At 35.9% G+C, this 20746-nt stretch overlaps 1 protein-coding gene across 1 annotated transcript; it reads left to right on the top strand.

Annotated features, from left to right (window-relative positions):
* The first annotated feature begins 2735 nt into the window (after positions 1-2735).
* On the top strand, positions 2736-4260 carry LOC148017587 (protein neprosin-like). The gene is made up of 4 exons (XM_087663177.1): positions 2736-3003; positions 3131-3184; positions 3316-3465; positions 3590-4260. The coding sequence occupies exons 1-4, from the start codon at positions 2866-2868 to the stop codon at positions 3971-3973; spliced, it is 726 nt and encodes a 241-aa protein (XP_087519303.1). The 5' UTR covers positions 2736-2865; the 3' UTR covers positions 3974-4260.
* The last annotated feature ends 16486 nt before the right edge of the window (positions 4261-20746 follow it).

The raw sequence follows: 20746 nt of genomic DNA, 5'->3' as shown, positions 1-20746 counted from the left end.
CACATGAATGGGTCAATACTACAACAATTTCATTGGCATGATTCATTATATAAGCAATGCATTATTCGCAATCTTACATTTACAATGTTGTAGAGCCCAGACGGTGATATTATTGATTGCATTCCACGAGAGGCGCAACCTGCATTGACTCATCCCTCAATGAAAGATCACACTTTTCAGGTAATTATAATAACAACATGCGTACCCTTGATCTTTCATCAAATATTATATTCATTTAGAATCCACATGTTTTAATTGATTTATAGCAAAACTTTTATGAATACTATCAACTAAGCAGTAGGAATGCATATTGTTTACTAGTACATTTCATCACTTTCCTATGAACTTGATAATGTGGCCATACCAAAACTAGAAACAAATAAGAGTGGAATCCAACAATTTTTACAAGACAACTACTTAGCTAAGACCAAGAAAGTTCATAACTTTTTTATATTCGTCGCAGGAATTTCCAAGCTCTTTCCCTAAAAGAGTGTTAACCTCAAGTACTTCATTAGCACGCATGCTAGCACTTGGAACACAACCTTGGCATCAAAAGAGCATTTGTCCTAACGGCACGATTCCAATACGAAGATTAATGACCTCATTGGATGCAATTTTGCAAAATGAGACATTTCCTGTGGTAGATAGCCATCACCTCTTCAAGTCAAATGGCACCTCATTGGGTGCAATCCAAAATGAGAAATTTTCAAGTAGCATTCACCTCTTAAGAAAGGGTATCAAGCTTGATGGGTATCTTCATGAGGTAAATACGAATCTACCACACAATCACAATATGTGAGACATATGTGCATAATTAGTCATAGTTAGATACAAATTTTCACACATCCTTTATTTAGGAAATTTAGAATTGCATTTTGATGATTATTGCATATTTGACATCTAAGTCTCAAGTCAACTAATTAATGATTTTGGTGAATTACAAAATATCCTTTATGGTTACTCTTGAGTGCTATTAGGATAGTAGTACTAGGATATTACCTCTTGAAAGAGTGTCACTTGGATATAAAAACAATAATGACATAATAATAAATGCATACTTGTCTATAATTTGGGATAAGCTTGGGGGGAATTTAAACAATTCAAGAGTATGGTTCTTGTTGCCTCTCAAAATACGTTCACCTTTGAACTCCATGATCAAGTACCTTACGGTGCCTAAATGCCTAGTTTGCAAATAATGTAGTACAACCAACTAAGCAACTTATAGCCTCAATTCCTAAATGACATGTCCTTACATCCCGTTACATGTACATCATTTGAATATATGATTTATCCTTATGCCTAGAACCATAAGGCAAAGTTTTTGTTTTTTTGTAACGTGCATTGTATTAATGTAGGTAATATTTACATCACCTAGCCAAAAAAGAGAGAATATCATATCACTCCATCTTAAGTGCCTAAGCTTTTCATCAGATTGCTTACACACACAAAGGTCAAGCATTGTTCTTAGCAAGCTTCCCCAACAAGACTTGAGAAGCAATAAAAATGCTATTACTATAGCCACCTAAACCACCTTTGGCTTGCTTAACCTTGCCATAGACAACATCATTTTCTAAGGATCGGACCGTAGCATACAACTAAATCTCTAAGAACTACCCATACATTTTTTGAAACCTCACTCAAATTGTCTCTATAATTAAAAATGATCATTTTTCTTTCAATTAAATTGATTCTCTTCATGCCTTCTTTTATCTATTGCCAAAGGGCTTGTACCTCTAGGCAATCCCAAAACAGGTTTTTGAACACTTTTCACTCCCTATCACATGTGTAGGGCATGTAGAGGTGAAATATTCTTGAATTTGGAGAGCCTCTCAAGTCTCCATTATAGTTATTTCATTTGCCACCAATCTCCGAATAAGGCAAAGTTGTTACCTTGTCATAAGACCAAGTTAAAGAGTAGAGTTAGAGCCGCACCACCTGTAAGTTTACAACTTTAGTTGCCAATGTAATTGAACATACGCATCAATTATAGGCTTGTGCAAATCAAGTTGATAGTGGAGCCAGAGCTTGATGGACTATAGAAAGGGGAGAGAAACCTTGATCAAACAAGAGAGAAATAATGCAATGGTTAGCAAACTTCCATGTCTAAGAAGTCAATAGAGTAAACCCAAGCACCTCCATTTTTAGAAGTACTTAGGAAAGTGGATTAAGTTCCTTATTTGACGAGGTTCAAGTTGATTGATGTTGGATATGCGTAGGTCAGTGGCCACTTTACTTACTTGCACATGTCCTCGCCCTCATTCTTAGTTTAAGTCATGTGCGACTCATCATATTTAGATTAACTACTCAACCTCAATCATTTCTTATTTTTCAAGTAGAAACTAAAGACTTGCCAACTTATGTATTACACCCTCATCCTCTTCTCCAAGACCTTGGCTGTTTATTGTTGCCTCTCTATCTCTCTTTCTTCTTCATTAAAAAGCTAACTTTACATCAACATCAAACCACAAGATCAATTTAACTTAATTTACATCATTAATTGCTGCATGACTCTAGAATACTTCATTTTAATAGACTGCGTTGTACTTCATCTTTTAAAATCTCTTGTCTTCTTGACCAAACAACCAATTGATCAAGGAATTCCTTTCAGCCCACATGATTGTCGCTTGTCTTCTTGACGAAACAACCAATGGATCAAGGAATTCCTTTCAGCCCACGTGATATCTTGCGAAAATGTGATAATTATACAGGAGAATGTAGTGGTCTGTGATAATTTGATTAGTGCCTAATCATGTGTTGCATGAAACTTCTCAAGCTGTGATCATGATATTCTATTCCTGATATAATTTGCAGATCTTTTGTCTGTGTATACAGTATGCACAAGCAAGTTACAAACCGGGAGACAAGATGTATGGTACTACGGCGACCTTCAATGTGTGGAAACCGCGAGTGCAAGTGGAGCCTGAGATTAGTGTGGCGCAGATTTGGGTAGTAGCGGGCCAGTACGAAGGAACTGATCTAGAGACTATCGAAACTGGATGGCTGGTTTAATGCTCACACTTCTCAATCTCAAACGTTCTGTTGTGTTGATTGATTACTTGGACAGTCAGTCATCTAGTTTACCCATGTTGGCGATTGTACAATATTTTTATAAGTCATTCTACCTTCGCAGGTGAATCCTCGACTTTATGGTGATAGTAATCCTCGCTTCTTTGCATTTTGGACGGTAATCATTAGGGCGCCTTACTCTCATCAATCAGTACCTACTCATTTTATAAGGTGTAAACATATAATTATGTGCTACTCATGACTTGGATGCAAATCTAAGTAGCTAGTGGATAATGTGACTGTGTGCAGAATGATTATTACACACAACACCAGTGTTTTGACCTACGATGTAGCCCTGGATTTGTGCAAACATCTTCACTGGTAGCATTGGGATCTACAATTGCTCCACTCTCAACTTATCAAGGAAACCAGTTTGAAATTGATCTCTCTGTGTGGAAGGTAGCTACTCTTGAACCACATTTATAATTCGAAGTTGCGTGAGGATGCACATAATCATCAGAATGATATGAGTTGCATTAATGAGCTTCTTGTGCTAACAAGTTTCCTGTGTCATTGTACATAGGATCCAGAGACTGGAAATTGGTGGCTGAGTTATTTCTCAGAAGTGGTAGGATATTGGCCAAGCTCTTTGTTCAAGCACCTCTCTGATAGTGCAAATATGATGCAATGGGGTGGAGAGACTGCAAACGTGGGTGCAGACAATGGGCAACACACAACAACCCAAATGGGCAGTGGTCACTTTCCTAAAGAGGGATACACAAAATCTGCTTTTGTCAAGTCCATACAAGTTGTTGATTCCAACAACAAGATGAAACACATATCACTGGATGACATGGTGACATATGCTAGCAACCCTGCTTGCTATGATGTCAAAGTTGTTCACTATGAGAATTGGAAAACCTCTCTCTTTTATGGAGGGCCAGGTCGAAATGCCGAGTGCCCATAGAAAGGAACTATACAACAACAAACACCATATTGGGGAATATGGGAATTTTCCACAAGTTTGGGACACGTGGTCAAATCTTTGAATTTGTCATAGCTTGAACACTATAACTCCAAATCAAGTGCTCCATAGCTCAATAGATTCCATTTTTCAAGTGATTTCCAATGATAGGTCACATCATATGGTTTTGAGAAACTTATGGGCATGTTATCCGGGTGCCACCTTTTTAGTATTCAAAAAATGGAAATTAGGAGATTCCCAAACTCACTAATATTGTGTTAACACGTATAAACCACCTCACAACACATCTACGCATATTTCTTGTAAACAATTATTAAGCTACTTTAAATATATTCAAAAGAATGGGATTCCTCAATGAGCGGGATCTTTTCACATGAACATTATTAGAGAGCATGAAAAGTTAAATCTTTGTTGCTTAACCAATCAAGACAAGCATGAAGAGATTGGTGCAAAGCTCAAATATGGTTTATCACGCATGCACACACACACAACACACAAAAAAATGCAGAATGAATGTTGAAATAAATTATTACAAATGCCTTAGCAAACTTATAATACAAAGAGTGATGGTGTGAGTGTTAGCCTCTCTCTCTCTCTCTCTCTCTCTCTCTCTCTCTCTATGTGCTACCTATAGTAGCTTGTGATTTAAGAAAAGGGGTTAAAGATTAAGAAGTCAAATTAGAAGCAACACGTAATGAGCACATGATTAGAATTTTGCATAAGCTCAAGGTAAAAGTGGTTATTTTATTTATAGTCAATTCAACTATATGTAATCTCAAAAGATATATGGGCAAAGCGATGATGACAACTTTTAACTTAAGTGAGATATATGTCGTCGCCATCGTCTTAGAAGATATATCTCTTTCAATTAAATGGACAAGTGACTATGACAATTTAGTCAAAAGATATAAAGAGTGTTTTAGGTAAAATGGGAAAAATCCCATGTTACTGGAAAATTAAAATTTCCAAGGTGAACATTTGTTATAGTAAGTTTGTCTAGTTTTATGAGTCTAGGAAGGGATAATATGGTTGAGAAGTATCAAATTTAGTATGCTTATTACTCTCTTTTGATTTTGAGCTGAGCTATGTGACCAGGCCATACATCTATACATTGAATATGAATAGCCCTCTTGACTATTACTAGCTAATATTGTTATTTTATGGTGAATATCAATATTAGCAAGGTCATTGATGATAGTATATGATGAGAAGTATGTTGGACTGGCAAGACTTGGTAACTCTATCTTTTAGTAATAACTCTCAAGAAAAAGTGGGTGGTGTTTTAAAACACCGTTTGAACTCCTTCCAAGTAGTCACAAGTACTAGTTTAGGGTTACATTGCTAGACTATGTCATAGTACAAAGTCTTCACAAGACAAAAGATCAAATAAAACTTGCATAAATTCAAATGAAAACTACAATATATTTAATGAAATTTGAATGTCATTGACATCATTATAGTCAAAACTCAATAGTTAACAAAATATAATTTAAGGAAACATGATATTGAAGGCATTGTTAGTTACCCTTTATGTGCTCATGAACTAAAGTTGCATGTTTCATAGGCTTGATTGTGCCTTCTCACATGCAGTCTTTGGTATCTTCACTCCTTTATGCTGAACCTGTCCATTTGGTTTCCATGCTCAAACAATTGAACCAACATGTTCCCATACCTTTGGGTCTACCTTATTCTCCATCCAATACTTATTCCAACAATCATGATAAACCTCTACATCATCCATATCCTTCCTTTTTGCACATGGTGCCCAATACTAGATGAAAACTTTTTGGTTGTTTGGTGATGTCCTATCCACCTCAACATTTGGCTTAGCAACCACAATCCGAATGGGATAGATGTTGTCATTTGGATGACATAGTAGGAGGAATTCTCCATGCTACACATCAATATACAACTTTAATTCTTCCTTTGGTTTCAAAGAACATGACCCACAATAGTGTTCATTCCATTGCTCAAATCCTAACCATTTTTCATCTTTTTCGGAGTCTCCATTTTTCTATGTGATGCTAAAATCATCTATTTGACATGTCCTGGCCAAAAGTCTGCATTTGATGCAAAATTTTTCTTTGCTTGACTAATAGGACTCTCAATCTCTTTAATAATATTATGCCAATAGTCGATAACATGCTTGAAGTACAAAGGGATATCATGACCCTTTCCTATTTTCTCCCAAAACCTCATATGAGCCTTTATCCTTGGTATAACTAACTCGTGATCCTTGACAAAACTAGCCATTAGCAACAATTCAAGACATCTTCTCGGAAGTAGTGATCTACCTTGGGCATCCTTCTTCCATAACTCTAGACCTCCATCCTTAGGCATCCAATCAACTATTTTTGGATGCGCTTTATATTGCATGGTTGGACTAGTTCCCTACATAAAAACTGAAATTGGAGTGGCTTTGAGTGGCCAACAAGGGCATCGGGACCATCGCAAAGGTATCCATCAATAAAATTCTTAAAGTTGGGAGCTCGTGTAAGTAAAAATGGGGCTAGCATTGATGATGTGGATGTTTGTAGTACCTCCATCAAATGTGGGCATATTTTTTCTATTCTCAAGACTTTTAAATATCGACCAAACATTGCATCTATGTCCTCATGTGTATGGCCCACCATCAAAAAACCAAGATGCACAATTTTGAAAACCCCCCTTGCAACAAGAAGGGAGAGATATGTGAATACATATCTATTCTTATTCTTTGATGCACAATTGTCCATTTGTAGTAACAAATTTTTTGGGAGCTTACGAAATGAGTGCTCCCAGGTAGAGGAAGTACTTTGCTATTGTTGTTGATATCAATCACCATATCCTCTCCATTTGATGAGCAGCCATTTATATACAACTTAGCAGTACAAGGATGTTTATTGGGTGGTTGTAGTTGTCATTTGCCACCATGAGCTATATGGTAATCTAGTGCATTTCTACCATTCAAAGCATTAAACAATGAATTTTTACCCCTTGTTAGACCACTGGTCACTAGATCCCCAATATCATGTCTATCTGCTCTCTCTAAGTTATGCAAATAAAATGCAAGAGATCCAATTGTGAGATTAGGATCAGAAGGCCATATACCATTTAGCGCAAAGTGCCCATAGTGACCTTCTCCATGATTATGAGTGATTGCTCCAATAAGTGATACTTGGAGTTGCCATTCTAAATCCAACTCTTTTGGAACTTGAGTCAATCTAGGGATTGCAATCTTCTTTAAATCCATTTTATCATGAATGATGCACACATATTTTTTTGGTTGAACCTCTGAGTACCTACGCCATGTGTAGTAGAGGTTCCTACAACTTAGCTTTTGTGGCATATGAAACTGTCTATTTGTAGATATGCTTTGTCTCTCCTAAATATCCTTTATGGCTTCAAGTTGATTCTATCGAATGTTAACTTTGACATTCCTGCTTTGTAACCTAGTTGTTGTAGTGACAAATTCACCTCATGTAAAATGTAAACTTGCTTATACGTATCTGGAATAACCAATTGAGTTTCTCTGACCCCATCAAGCAATGTCCTACTTCTGTTTGGCACATGTTCTTCATTTTTTTCAACAAACTCTTTTACAAATAACCTTGCCATCCCCAAATGTGCTTGGATTCTCTTTAGTCTTTTTGTATTTCCATGGACATAACACCTTGCTCCACTCTCAAATTTGCTTCTATAATGATAAAAGGTTGTTTTAGGAATTCCATGCACTATGTACCATGCCTTGCAACATACAGTGAGCCCATCTATCTTGAAAGTGTACTTGATCTTCCTTGTACTGTCATCATGCCAAGTAGTGGAAAGTATATCATATACATAATTAGTTTGAGATTTCGAGTTTTTCCCCCAAAATTGTCTACATATTTGCATCACACTAGTACCACAATTTGCATATTGGCAACATCTATTAGAGCAACAATCCACAATAGCTACTTGTTGTACTGAACCAAGTGAAGTATATGTGCTAGCAATTGTTGGAGACATGTCTCTTGGAACACTCTTGATGAAAGTATACTTCCTTTTCTTAGAGAATGGTTTATTAGAAGCCATATCTAGGATTCCACCAATTGAAGTGCTTAGGTTTTCTACTGGGTGATTGGTCCAAAGAAGAACATGGTAGTGGACTACCATCCAACAAAGTCACTTGATCAATTGGCCACCTAATTATGTCAAGACTATTCACAACTGTATACAAATTCTCCTGAGAACCTTCAATGAAAGTATACTCTATGCTAATCCCAATACAACTCTCTCCCAAGTAGTCAAAATGTATAGCATTATCTGGATGCACAAATAGTATAACACCTTCGTGGAATTTGAGAACCTTACTCTCATCCCATAAGGTGACACGATAATCCTTCCATGATTGATGAATCCTTAGCACATCTTCTTGGAGTGAGATAGATGACATTGCATCATCTTGGTCTGAGGTAGGTGACATTGCATCAAGCAGTATAGAACCATTAGAGGGTATACTTTCTTCACACATATGCAAGACATCCACATTTTTAGTAACACCACAGTGTTTTATTTGTTCAAAATCATCAACTGGAGATACTAAAGTTGTAGTATTCTCTTTATTAACTAATAGCCTTACACCCAATAAGGGCCATCGAATAGCTCTCCACACATCATCTTTCAACTCTTTCACATCTAAAGTAGGAAAAGGAACCATGACATTTTTGAAGCATGCATTCAATATCACAAAAGCATTACCCATCCCAATCTTTGATCCATCGTAGATTGCATTTGGAAAAGTTGAGCATATGGAACCAAAACCAACTTCTACATTATCCAATAGCAAATATGTAAAAACATGTATCTAGAGCATGGCAGCTATGGTGGCTCATAGACTAACACTAGATTCATGAGTACTTAGACGTTACAGGAATCAAGAATTGACTCAAAGTACAAACACAAGAAATCCAAGTACACTAGACTAAAGAACAAAATGACAATGGCATTGCATTCATCACATCATGAAAGTGGCATCCAAGTACAATGTTATATAGAATAGGGTAGGTGGCAGTTTTCCCCTCTATGCCTATGGGATTCAATTTGCCTACATATCCTCTGCCTATCTACTTCATACAAAGAGGCAGCATGGATGTGATTGCAAATCTCAACACCCCTCCTCAATCACAATCAGAGAAGTACAAAGTGTGCAGAGGCTTTAGTGAGCAACCACCTGAAAAGTGTGGGCACACCACAAACATGGTAAACACACAGGTTGTCAAGAAAAAGTTGTGTGGGTACCAAAGACATGGTGGGCATCCAAAGGCTGTAACAAGGATCTCACAAAGTGTACAGAGGCTATAGTACAAGGTTACATGAGGAGTTTACAAGCTAATGTCCGAAGCATTAGGGCTAGCAATACAAGGCTAAAAAATTCTATCAAAATAGAAGGACTAATGAGGTTTGTTGTCCTTCTCCTGGTGATCTTCTTCTTCTTCTTTTGCTCCATGGTCTTCTTCTTCTTTAACAGTAACTAGATAGGCCTTTTGGGACCTCTTCTTGGCATGACAAAATTTCTTCATGTGCTCGATCGTTTTGCAAAATTCACATATCAGATGATCTTTCTTGCCTTTGTACCTGGTACCTACATATAACATTTGTTCATCTTTAGAGGTGCTTGATTCTTCTTTGAATTTTACCTTCTTTTCTTCTTCTAGTAATGAGGCCTTAATGTCAAACCAGTTTAGGACTAGGCATGTTGATCAATGTAGTTGACACATTATTATGGTCAGGAGGTAGGCTTTTTAACAACACACCAATACGAATATCTTCATCCATCTTGAGATCAATTCCTACAAGCTGAGTTAAGAGACTTTCCATGTAGTTTAAGTGAGTTGCAAGAGATGTGTTTGATTTCATATCTAGCCTGAAAAATTCAATCACTAATCCATACTTAGATGGCTTTGATTGTGCACCAAACAAAGTATCTAATCTCTTCCATGTATCATTAGAGGTTTCACAAGTATCCACATGGTGGATGTAGCTGTCATCCAATTCTAGTTTGATAATGGCATGTGCCTTGTCATCATTCTTTTTCCATGTGACAGCAAGGTTTGTATCCCGAGGCTTCTTCTGTTTGCCATTTGTGATGGCCCAAAGATCCTTCTTCATTAAGATGAGCTTGATGCGGGTCTGCGAGGTGTGAAACCCGACCCCTTTGAATCAAACTATCAGTGAGTCCTTGCCCATGCTGAGGTTGCAAGATCAACAAGAAAATCAGCTCCAAAAAACTTTAGATTTTAGTAGCAGAAGAGTTGAGCACAAGTGCCAAGAAGCACTAGGTGATTAGTATCAAAAGATACTAGGTGACTAGTATGCCCTTTGAACTTGAAGTATGCCCTTTGAACTTGAAATCTTCAAAGATATTTGAGGTCTTCAAGGTGTTGCAATTCTGAGTCTTCCCCTCCTTGATTTGATGCTAGAGTATTACAAAAATCTCATATTTGATCAGAGGTAAAGCCGATTGTGTTAGACGACAGAAGTGACAAGAGTCACTAGATCAGTGTCAAGAGACACTATGCTTGACTATGCTTCAATCTTGCCAAACAAAATCACCAGGATTTCCCAAAAATTTCCAATGATCTTTCCTTCCTTGGTGTGTGTCACCAAGTAGATCAGTGAATCAGAGTAGCAATAGGTTAATTTGAGTGGCAAGAGAGAGAAACTAAAGTGAGAGATTACCTTGAGCTCAAAAAGCTATGGAGGACTGTGAGTTAGGGTTCTAGTGACTAGTTTTTCTGCTCATGTGCATTGTAGACTTGATCATTTCCCAAAAATTTTACACGGGTAGAAAGCCTATCTTATGGGCTTTCAAAGACCCATGGTGGTGGCCCAAATCGTAGCATGTAGGAAGTGCAGAGACGGTACAAATAGGCTACGCCTGTTCAGGGACTGCGACCACGAATTTCCACAATGCCAGCCTACAAAGTGATCAATGTCAGGCATTCTCGTGATGGAAAGCTACGCCTTGACTTCAGAAACATTCCCCTAGAAGGAAGCATGAAGAGATATGGGTTGTAGGCATAGATCAAGAAGCTCCAACTGAGTTATGGGTACTGTCTGTTGGCTATGGCACACAAGAGGGCAAAGTGAAGATGGAGGTGTAAAATGAGTTCATGCACTCAACCCAAGTTGGACCTAAGCTGAGAGAAGTGAGAGGGGACCTGTAAAAGCAAAGAGGTGAGCTAGAACATGCTAAGCCATGCTCAATTTTACTCTGATACCATGCAAAAACACAAATCTAGAGCATGGCAGCTATGGTGGCTCATAGACCAACCTAGATTCATGAGTACTTAGACATTACAGGAATCAAGACTTGACTCAAAGTACAAACACAAGCAAACTAAGTACACTAGACTGAAGAACAAAATGACAATGGCATTGCATTCATCACATCATGAAAGTGACATCCAAGTACAATGTTATATAGAATAGGGTAGGGGGTAGTTTTCCCCTCTATGCCTATGGGATTCAATTTGCCTGCATATCCTCTACCCATCTACTTCATAGAACAAAGAGGCAACATGGATGTGATTGCAAATCTCAACAAAATAAACGTTTTCTCCAGCTTGTAAGATATAATCTATAAAACACAAATAATATTCTTAGACTATGCTAGCATGAAACTAATAGAGATATGAAAACATTCTAGATAACCAAACATAGAATATCAAAATACAACCAACTGAGCATACAAAACCTCTACCTAATGTAATGAAGAAAATGTTAACTACCAAACATGGAAAATCTCCATCTCAATGAGAGTTTGCTAAGCTCAAAGAGAGTTAATGTGTTGAGCTCAACCACATTACCAATTTGAAACTTAATAAATGATTTATTTCTATTTGAAAGCCTTGCCACATCATGAAGTACATCTCCTTTAGCTGGTGATTGGCCATAAGGCACACCTATTTCAACTATCTCTATTATGGGATATATCTCATAAAGAAAGTGGAGATATAAGCTTGACCACATGGCCAATCTTTGCTACCCCAAAGAGATCTTGAGAGAGTTATACCTTCTTCAGGAGAGGATTGATACAAATTGGACCACACGCTTAAGCTATTTTTTAAAGTTATCCCAAAATTATTGCCAAAAAGGAGATGGTTGAGGCAAGCTTGCATACATGCTCAAGCTCTAATTCAAAGGCATCTGAAGAAAGAGGCAAATGAGATACCATGAATGTGTATCGCCAAGGTTATCATTGATAACGAGAGTTTTGAGTCATATCAAAGACATATCAAATAGATAGTGTTGCTACAAGCTTATAAAAGGTAAGGTGGATGTGAGTCATAATGAACATGGATATAAGAAGATTACCATATCAATGAGAGAGGAGGTACTATTTTTCCATGCCCTCAAAGATAGACGCAAAACAATATTATCAAGCTCTTCCTCATAGGTAGAGTGTTGATATAAGCTTGAGCATCTGCTCAAGCTTTGTCCCATTATCTTGCCAAGTTTCCTCCTTATATGTCTTAAGGACACCTCAAATTAATAAGAAACATAGAAGGCTACTATGGACTTGATCATATGCTCGAGCTCCCTCTCAAATGAATCTAAAAGAGAAGGACACCTCAAATTCATATGAAACATAGAAGGCTACTATGGACTTGATCATATGCTCGAGCTCCCTCTCAAATGCATCTAAAAGAGAAGGAAAAGGCAGTGTTGATATGAGTTTGAGCATGTGCTCAAGCTCAATTAGAGTAGGGAAACTACGATATTGCCCTTAGAGATGGAGGGAAATAGTCTTACCAAGCTCCTTCCTAGTGAAGAGTGAATCCAAGATTGAGAGCATATTGTCTCATAGCCATCTCAATGAGAGAGGAGGTACTTATTTTCCATGCCCTCAAAGACAAAGGGGAAACAATACTATCAAGCTCTTCTTGTTAAATAGAGGGTTGATACAATCTTGACAAGCTATGTCCCATTATCTTGCCAAGTTTTCTTCCTCTATGTCTCAAAGACACTTCACAAAGTCATATGAAACATAGAAGGCTCCTATAGGCTTGATCACATGCTCAAGCTCCCTCTCAAATTCATCTAAAAGAGAAAGGAAGTCGATATAAAAAAGACAAAAGTGTTTATACCAACTTGAGCATGTGCTCAAGCTCAACGAGAAAGGGAAAACTATTGTATAGTCCATCGAGATGGAGGGAAACAATATTACCAAGCTCCTCCTCAGTGAAGAGTGGATCCAAGCTTGATAGCATGTTGTCACATAGCCATATCAATGAGAGAAGAGGTACTATTTTTTCCATGATCTCAAAGGTAGAGAGGAAACAATACTAGCAAGCTCTTCCTAGTATATGGAGGGTTGATGCAAGCTTGAGCACATGCTCAAGCCATGTCCCATTATCTTGCTAAGTTTCCTTCCTCTATGCGTCAGATACACCTCAAAATCATATGAAACATATAAGGATACTATAGGCTTTATCACATGCTCAAGCTCCCCCTCAAATACACCTAAAAGAGAAAGGAAGTCAATGTCAAAAAAATAGTGTTGACACCAGCTTAAGCAATCTCAATGAGAGAGGACACATTATTTTTCAATGCCCTCCAAGGAAAAGGGGGAAACCCTATTAACAAGCTCCTTCCCCATAAGGAGAGGGTTGATACGAGCTCAAGCACATGCTCAAGCTCTATTCCAAAGACAACTTTTAATCGCATAATAAAGAGAGGGTTGATACTAGCTCAAGGTCTATATAGGCTTGAGCACATGCTCAAGCTCTGTCCCATTATCTTGCCAAGTTTCCCTTCCATGTGTCTCAAAGAAACCTTGAAGTCATATGAAACACAAAAGGCTACTATAAGCTTCATCATATGCTCAAGCTCCCTATTATCAAATACATCTAAAAGAAAAGTAAATCTATACTAAAAATATGGTGTTGATACTAGCTTGAGCACATGCTCAAGCTTAATGAGAGAGGGGAAACTACTTAGTTTCCCTCAGAGATGAAGGGGAGACAATATTACCAAGCTCTGCCCTAGTGAAGGGTGGATCCAATTCTAGGAGTGCATTGTCTCATAGCCATCTCAGTGAGTGAAGAGAAACTACTTTTCCATGCCCTCAAAGGAAGAGGGGGAACCTTCTTAACAAGATCCTTCCCCATAAGGAGAGGGTTGATACGATCCTGGAGCATGTGCTCAAGTTCTGTCCCAAAGATAACTCAAGTCACATAATAAAGAGAGAATTGATACTAGCAAGCTCTATCATCTCACTTTCTTTCTAAGCTCCTTGTCCTCCCACTTAAATAGAGGATTGATACAAGATTGACCAAACCGTACCATCTCACTATATTGCCAAGCTCCTTGCCCTCCCACTTAAATAGAGGGTTGATAAAAGATTGAGCATGCTCAAGCTTTTTTTGAGAGGTACCTCAAACTTGTTTCAAAGTGAGAGAGGATTGATATAAGTGTGGCCATGTGCTCAATCTCAAATATAGAGGGGAAACAATATTATCAAGCTCCTTCTTGATAGAGAGAGGGTGGATACAAGCTTGAGCATGTGCTCAAGCTCTATCCTAAAGAGATCTCAAAGCCACATAAAAGTGGAGAGGATCTATATAGATGCGAGCACATGCTCAAGTTGTGACCCATTATCTTGCCAATTTTCCCTCCCTTGTGTCTAAAAGATACCTCAAAGTCATGTGAAACACAAAAATATGCTATAGGCCTAATCATGTGCTCAAGCTCCTCTCAAATACATCTAAAAGAGAAAGGAAGTCAACACAAAAAAGATAGTGTTGATACCAACTTGAGCACATGTTCAAGCTTTGCCCTAAAGAGAACTCAAAGCCACATAAAAATGGAGAGGGTCTATATAAGCTTGGGAACATGCTCAAGATGTGTCCCGTTATCTTGCCAAGTTACCCTCCCCTACATCTCAAAAACACCTCAAAGTCATATGAAACACAAAAGGTTTCTATAGTCCTAATCATATGCTCACACTCCCTCTCAAATACATCTAGAATAGAAAGGAAGTCAATATAAAAAAGACAGTGTTGGTACCATCTTGAGCACCTACTCAAGCTCAATGAGAGAGGGAGAAACTATCGTGTCACCGTCAGTAGAGGCAAATGGGAAACAATATTACCAATTTCCTCCTTGACGAAGAGGGTTGATGCAAGCTTGAGCATTTTCTCAAGCTTCGTCCTAAAGAGGCCTCAACTTCACACAACAAAAGAGACCTCAAACTCCCATTATCTCACCAAGCTACCATCCCTTGTGTGCTACAGACACCTTAAAGTCATATCACACAAAGAAGATTTACATCATATGACTTTCCTTTTTATCTTTTAAATTGCCATAGGAAAAGCTTGGTTTGATGCTTACATAATTGACATTATTTGTGCAACAAGCATTAGAAAAGTCAAGTGGATGTGAGTCATAACAAGGAACATGGGTATAAGAAGATGTCTAGTGTTTGATGGATAATGTGTTTGATGACTTGCAATCCACCCTACATAATTGACTTTCCATAATTCACAAGTGCAAAGAGTTCATGAACCTAGGCACATTTAGGCTCCTCTCTAGTCCTTGTGCATAGAAGACAATTATCTATTGAGGCATAACCTTGACGATACATACCTCATACCTTGCACTACGAATAAGGATTGCATAATGGGTCATTGTACTCATACATCTTAGGTCACTTATGTTAGATATCAACTTCCACAAATTAATTAGGGCGCACCTTTTGCATTTATTTAGAATTATTTCCTAATACATTGCATTACTAGTAGTGGAAGTCTAAAAGACCACGAGAGTTTGCAATGTGTCCATGAGGAGCAAGATGAAAATGGCTAGCATGGGGAAAATGGGGATGTTTTCTTGTAGTGGATATCTTCCTATTGACCCAATGATACCCCATTTTTAGCCTAGCATGGGTAAAAACTAGATATTATTTTCTTGACAATGGATCTTTACTACTGACTTGACCAACATATGCATGAATTGACAACCCATCTAGCCACCTCAAAGACAAAAGTCCAACCATTGGACCGCATGTATCTAGTAAGAAGCTCAAGTGTGTATCATGCAAGAATCACCCAAGCACTTCTATGTACTCAAGCTTAGCATAGAGGATACATGTTTGGGGCTTATCGTCTCAAGGGTTTAGGGATATAGGATTTAGGGTTTAGCACTTAAGGTTTAAAGTCTAAGGTTTAGGGTTTTTAGGTTTTTAAAGGGTAAGATGCTACTAAGTTATTAATATTGAGCTAATGTTAGTCTCATCTAATATAGTATTAGTTGAACTAGCATAAAAGCCAAATGAATAAAATGACACTAATGTAAAAGTAATGACAATTAAACAAATGTAAATCAAACTACTATTGGTTTTACTACTAATATTAAACTAGCATTTGTCAAACTTGATGCACATATAAACTAATGTTAGTTAGTTTTGATGCTAAAATAGCTTTAGTTTGAAACTAGACATAAACTGACCCTAAGAGCATAATGGGCTATCATAACAGTAATATAGGCAATAAATCTAGACAAGTTTATATCCACATCTATAATACTATCAATAGTGCATCTAAGCATGTTAATGAACATGTCTAATGTTCATTTGTGTATATTGTTAAACATGTGCATGACATGATTCTATAGACTAGATTGAACAAAATAATACAATAAGAAAATCAATAAAAGAGAAAATTTGAAACACTGACATAGTAATCCAATTAATAAACAATACCCACATTTACTTTTTTAAAAAGAGGAATAAAATTCTATTTTCCTTCTTCTAGCTTGTATATACACCCATGGAATGGTCCTTCACATTGCCCCTCCTTTGAGCTTCTCTCTTGAAATATGAAGGAAAAGGAAAAGAAAATCTTGTTTATTTCTTCAAAGTGAGGATGGCAAGAAGAAGAAGAAGAACGATGGGAAGAAAAATAAAATAAAAAAGCATAAAAATTAACAAAAATAATATTTCTACAATGATATGAGAAGAAATAAAAATACATTATTCTTCTTTGAGTGTGCTTGCACACTGCATATGAAAAGTCCTTCAATAGCACATAAGGGTTTTGTTATCCCTTTATGCAAGGTACGTAACTTTCCTAGATCGAGGAAAGATAAAATTTAGTAATTGATTCGATTTCTTATCCTTAACTACACCATCTAGACATTACATACATTAATTTAGTTGGTTGTGTAAAGTCATCCTAAGGTTATCTAGCCTTGGATCTAGCATGGCCTCCTCCAACTCCTGCCATGGCAACATTACTACAACTTTGAGTTATAAGCCACTACTTTGCCTATGGGTATTTGATGTAACATGGCCTCCTCCAACTTCAATAACGTTGTCTTCTCCACAAGAATTGATGGCGACAACCCTACCTGCATCTCCAAAGTTGACATGGTTCTCATGTCCACCCCATCACGCCTAGACTATTGCATTCTTTATTTCCAAGGGTAATTGATGTTTGTGTGATTAACTTTAGTGTGTCTATGTTAGCTTGTGTGATCGATGTGGTCCTATAGAGCAATGATGTTCTCAGTGAAACCTAGGAACGTTATATGCTCTGGGGTGGCATTGGCAATGCTAGCTACATCAAATATATCCTCCTCCCTAGTATTAACAATGTGATTGATGATCAACTGATCAACCTATAGTAGAGAAGTGTGTTTGGCACTAGTCTTGCTAGCATTAAAATCACATGATGAGATGCATGGATGTGCTTGCATCTATTCAACAAATGACAACTGCAAGTTTTAATGAATTTTTAAAGGTGCTCACAAGCACAATTTTAATATAAATTTAAATGTTCTTTTACATCCACTTTGTTTGTCATTTGTATGCACTAATAGTGTTAGAAAATAGAGTGTGAGACTAGAATAGTGAAAGTGAAAGTGATATAGTAATTGAGAATTTCTCTAATATAATGTTAGAAAATAGAATGCATGAATATAAAATGCATACATGAATGCTACTAAAGATCCTCCTAAAAGACTACCTTGCATTATAAAAAATATTAGTGTGTACACAAAAAAAGACATAGGATTTTTATGAAGTGATTCGGGAAAGAGGAGAAGAGATATACTTAAGCTCTACAAACACTAATGAACATCCATTTTATTTATTTCTGCTTTAAGCCACATCTATCAATATGTATCTCAATCCATATCCCAAGAAGAAACCATATTTACATTATGAGCATCTACTCATTACCTTGATCATCCTCATAAACATAGTGTTTCTCTTTATCTCTCATCTTACATCATACAAATATCAAGATCTTATTTTTTAGTTCAAGTATAAGTAGCAAGACAATACCCTTAGGTTTCATTTACATCATGAAGCTTCACACTTAAATGCCCGATCAATCACAACTTTCATCCCATGATATTGGAGAGCTACTACCAAGGAAAAATATGGATGTGGACAAATACAAAAGGGTGAAGAGTGCCTTAATGGGTTTTTGAGGTTTACTCTCTTTGCTTTCTCATGCTCTCTTTGAGTTGATTCCTTTCTTGATTTACCTAGACTATAGTCGTTGGTGGCAACCTCCCATAATAGCCCTTTTCTAATGACATCACATTTCCATGAAGCTAATAATCACTTTTGATCTCTCAATATGACTTTGCTTCAGCTACCAATGAGTTGCGACCATGAAGGTGGAATTGTAAGAGATGACCTACACCCCTTTCTATCACAAAGCACATGATATTGTAAGCCAACATTCAGCTCTAGACATCGAATCTAGTGTGTAAAACTCAGTCAAATTCAACTCATAGAGTATACGGCTTATGATTCTTGCAAACAATAGCAATGCACTATGATAATCCTTTGGATGAGCATCAGATAGGATGAAATAAGGACCTTTTGAAAGCTTCAATGAACCAAACTCCTCACTATGATAGAATAATAAACACCTTCAATAGGATGTCTGTAGTTATGATTGCCACCTTTAATTCACAATGGATGCTCGGTCTTTGCCATCTACTTCACAAAATTGTAATACTTGCGAGCCTTTAATAAACATTAATCGAGCAGGAGGTTCTCAAACAAGTGGGCATGGAAATATGGTGAAGGAGATTAATAGGAAAACAACCCTACTTCAGTGCTTTATTATTCCAGCTTATTCTTTAGCCTTGTTGATAATAAACCAGTACATTCTTTTGATAATCACTCTCTCATTTAGATGTCCCTAGATGTTATAACAAATACCCTCTCCAAAATGCCAAATAATAAATGCCTAATTAAAATGATTAATAATTAAATACTTAATCATTAATAATTAAATCATTAATTAATGCTATGATTTTAATCATTTTAATTATTACATGTTTTCATTAATTAATAATAAATGCACATTTTAATTAATTAATGTTTAATGATTAATAATTAATAATTTTCATTAATTAAAATGTTTCAATAATTAGTTAATTTTTTAATTAATTAACATTTAACTATTAATTAATTAAAATGTTTTAATAGCTAATTAACGTTTTAATTAATGATCAATTAATTAACGATTAATTAAAACTTTTAATAATTTAAAACGTTTTAGTTCATTAAAATGTTTTAATCATTAATTAAAGCTTTAAAACGTTTTAATCATTAATTAAAACGTTAATTCAAATCATCTTTAATCATTAATTAAAATGTTAATTCAAATAATCATTAATTAATTAAACGTTTTAATCTTTAATATTAATCATGACCTTAATCAAAACGTTGATTAAGATGTTTTAATTAGTGATTAACGTATTAATGTTTTAATTAGTGATTATTGATTAACATTTTAATTATTGATTAGCGTTACGTTTTAATCAATGTTTAATAATTAAAATGTTGATTAACATTACGATTAATAATTAAAATGTTGAGTTATAATTAGTAGTTGAAATATTGATTAACGATTATTGAACGACGATTAATAATTAAAACCATGATTAACGATTATTGATTAATCATTGTAATTATTAATTGTTAATCAATTATTGATCATTAAGGATTAACAATTATTAATTAAGGATTATTTATTAATAACAATTAGTTATTAATGATCTACAATTAATAATCAAAACAACTAATGATTAATGATTAATGATTATTAACAATTAACGGTTAATTATTAATAATTAAAATAGTAATAACAATTAACTATTAACAATTAATAACGATTAAATCATATTAACTCTAAAAGTAATATTAATTAATTAAAAATGATTTAATAATTATGTAATCAATAAACCTTGAACAAAGTGATTTATTTAATAATCATTTAAAGATTATTAATTACGTCATCTTAAAAATAGTTAAATAATATTATTAAAGTAATATCTAATCAAGATGATTCGCGGATACGATGAGATTTATGATTCAAAAGATTAATATCACTATCATTTCGTTATTGAAAAACGAAAAAATGGCTTCTAGGGTGTTAGATGCCAAAAATTTTCCTTTCAAATAAAAACATTTTTTGTCTTGTCCCTTTTCCTCCTCTTCTTCTCCACTCCACCGACAAAGAGAGAGCTCCTCTCAGTCTTCTTCATAACTCAAAATTTTTTTTCTTTGAGCTCCTCTTAGCCGTGAGTGTGTTATTTTTGCGAGCTTTCAATTTCGTGTTTTTGTAATTGAAATTGATTTTTCAAGATTTTTCAAGCTTGCAACAAGACGTATAGTATCTAGAATTGAGGAAGTTGCAATACAAAATTCTAGAAATTTTCCAAGTTTTCTACAACCAAAACTTTCGCATCACCCAAAAAGAGAGAAAT

This window comes from Lygodium microphyllum, chromosome 22 (genome assembly GCF_053477565.2).
Source record: "Lygodium microphyllum isolate KBCC chromosome 22, Lygodium_microphyllum_v1.1.10, whole genome shotgun sequence".
In the NCBI taxonomy this organism is placed as follows: Eukaryota; Viridiplantae; Streptophyta; class Polypodiopsida; order Schizaeales; family Lygodiaceae; genus Lygodium; species Lygodium microphyllum.
The sequence above is the reverse complement of the archived record's forward strand: the minus strand, read 5'-3'. Positions and strand labels throughout refer to the sequence as shown.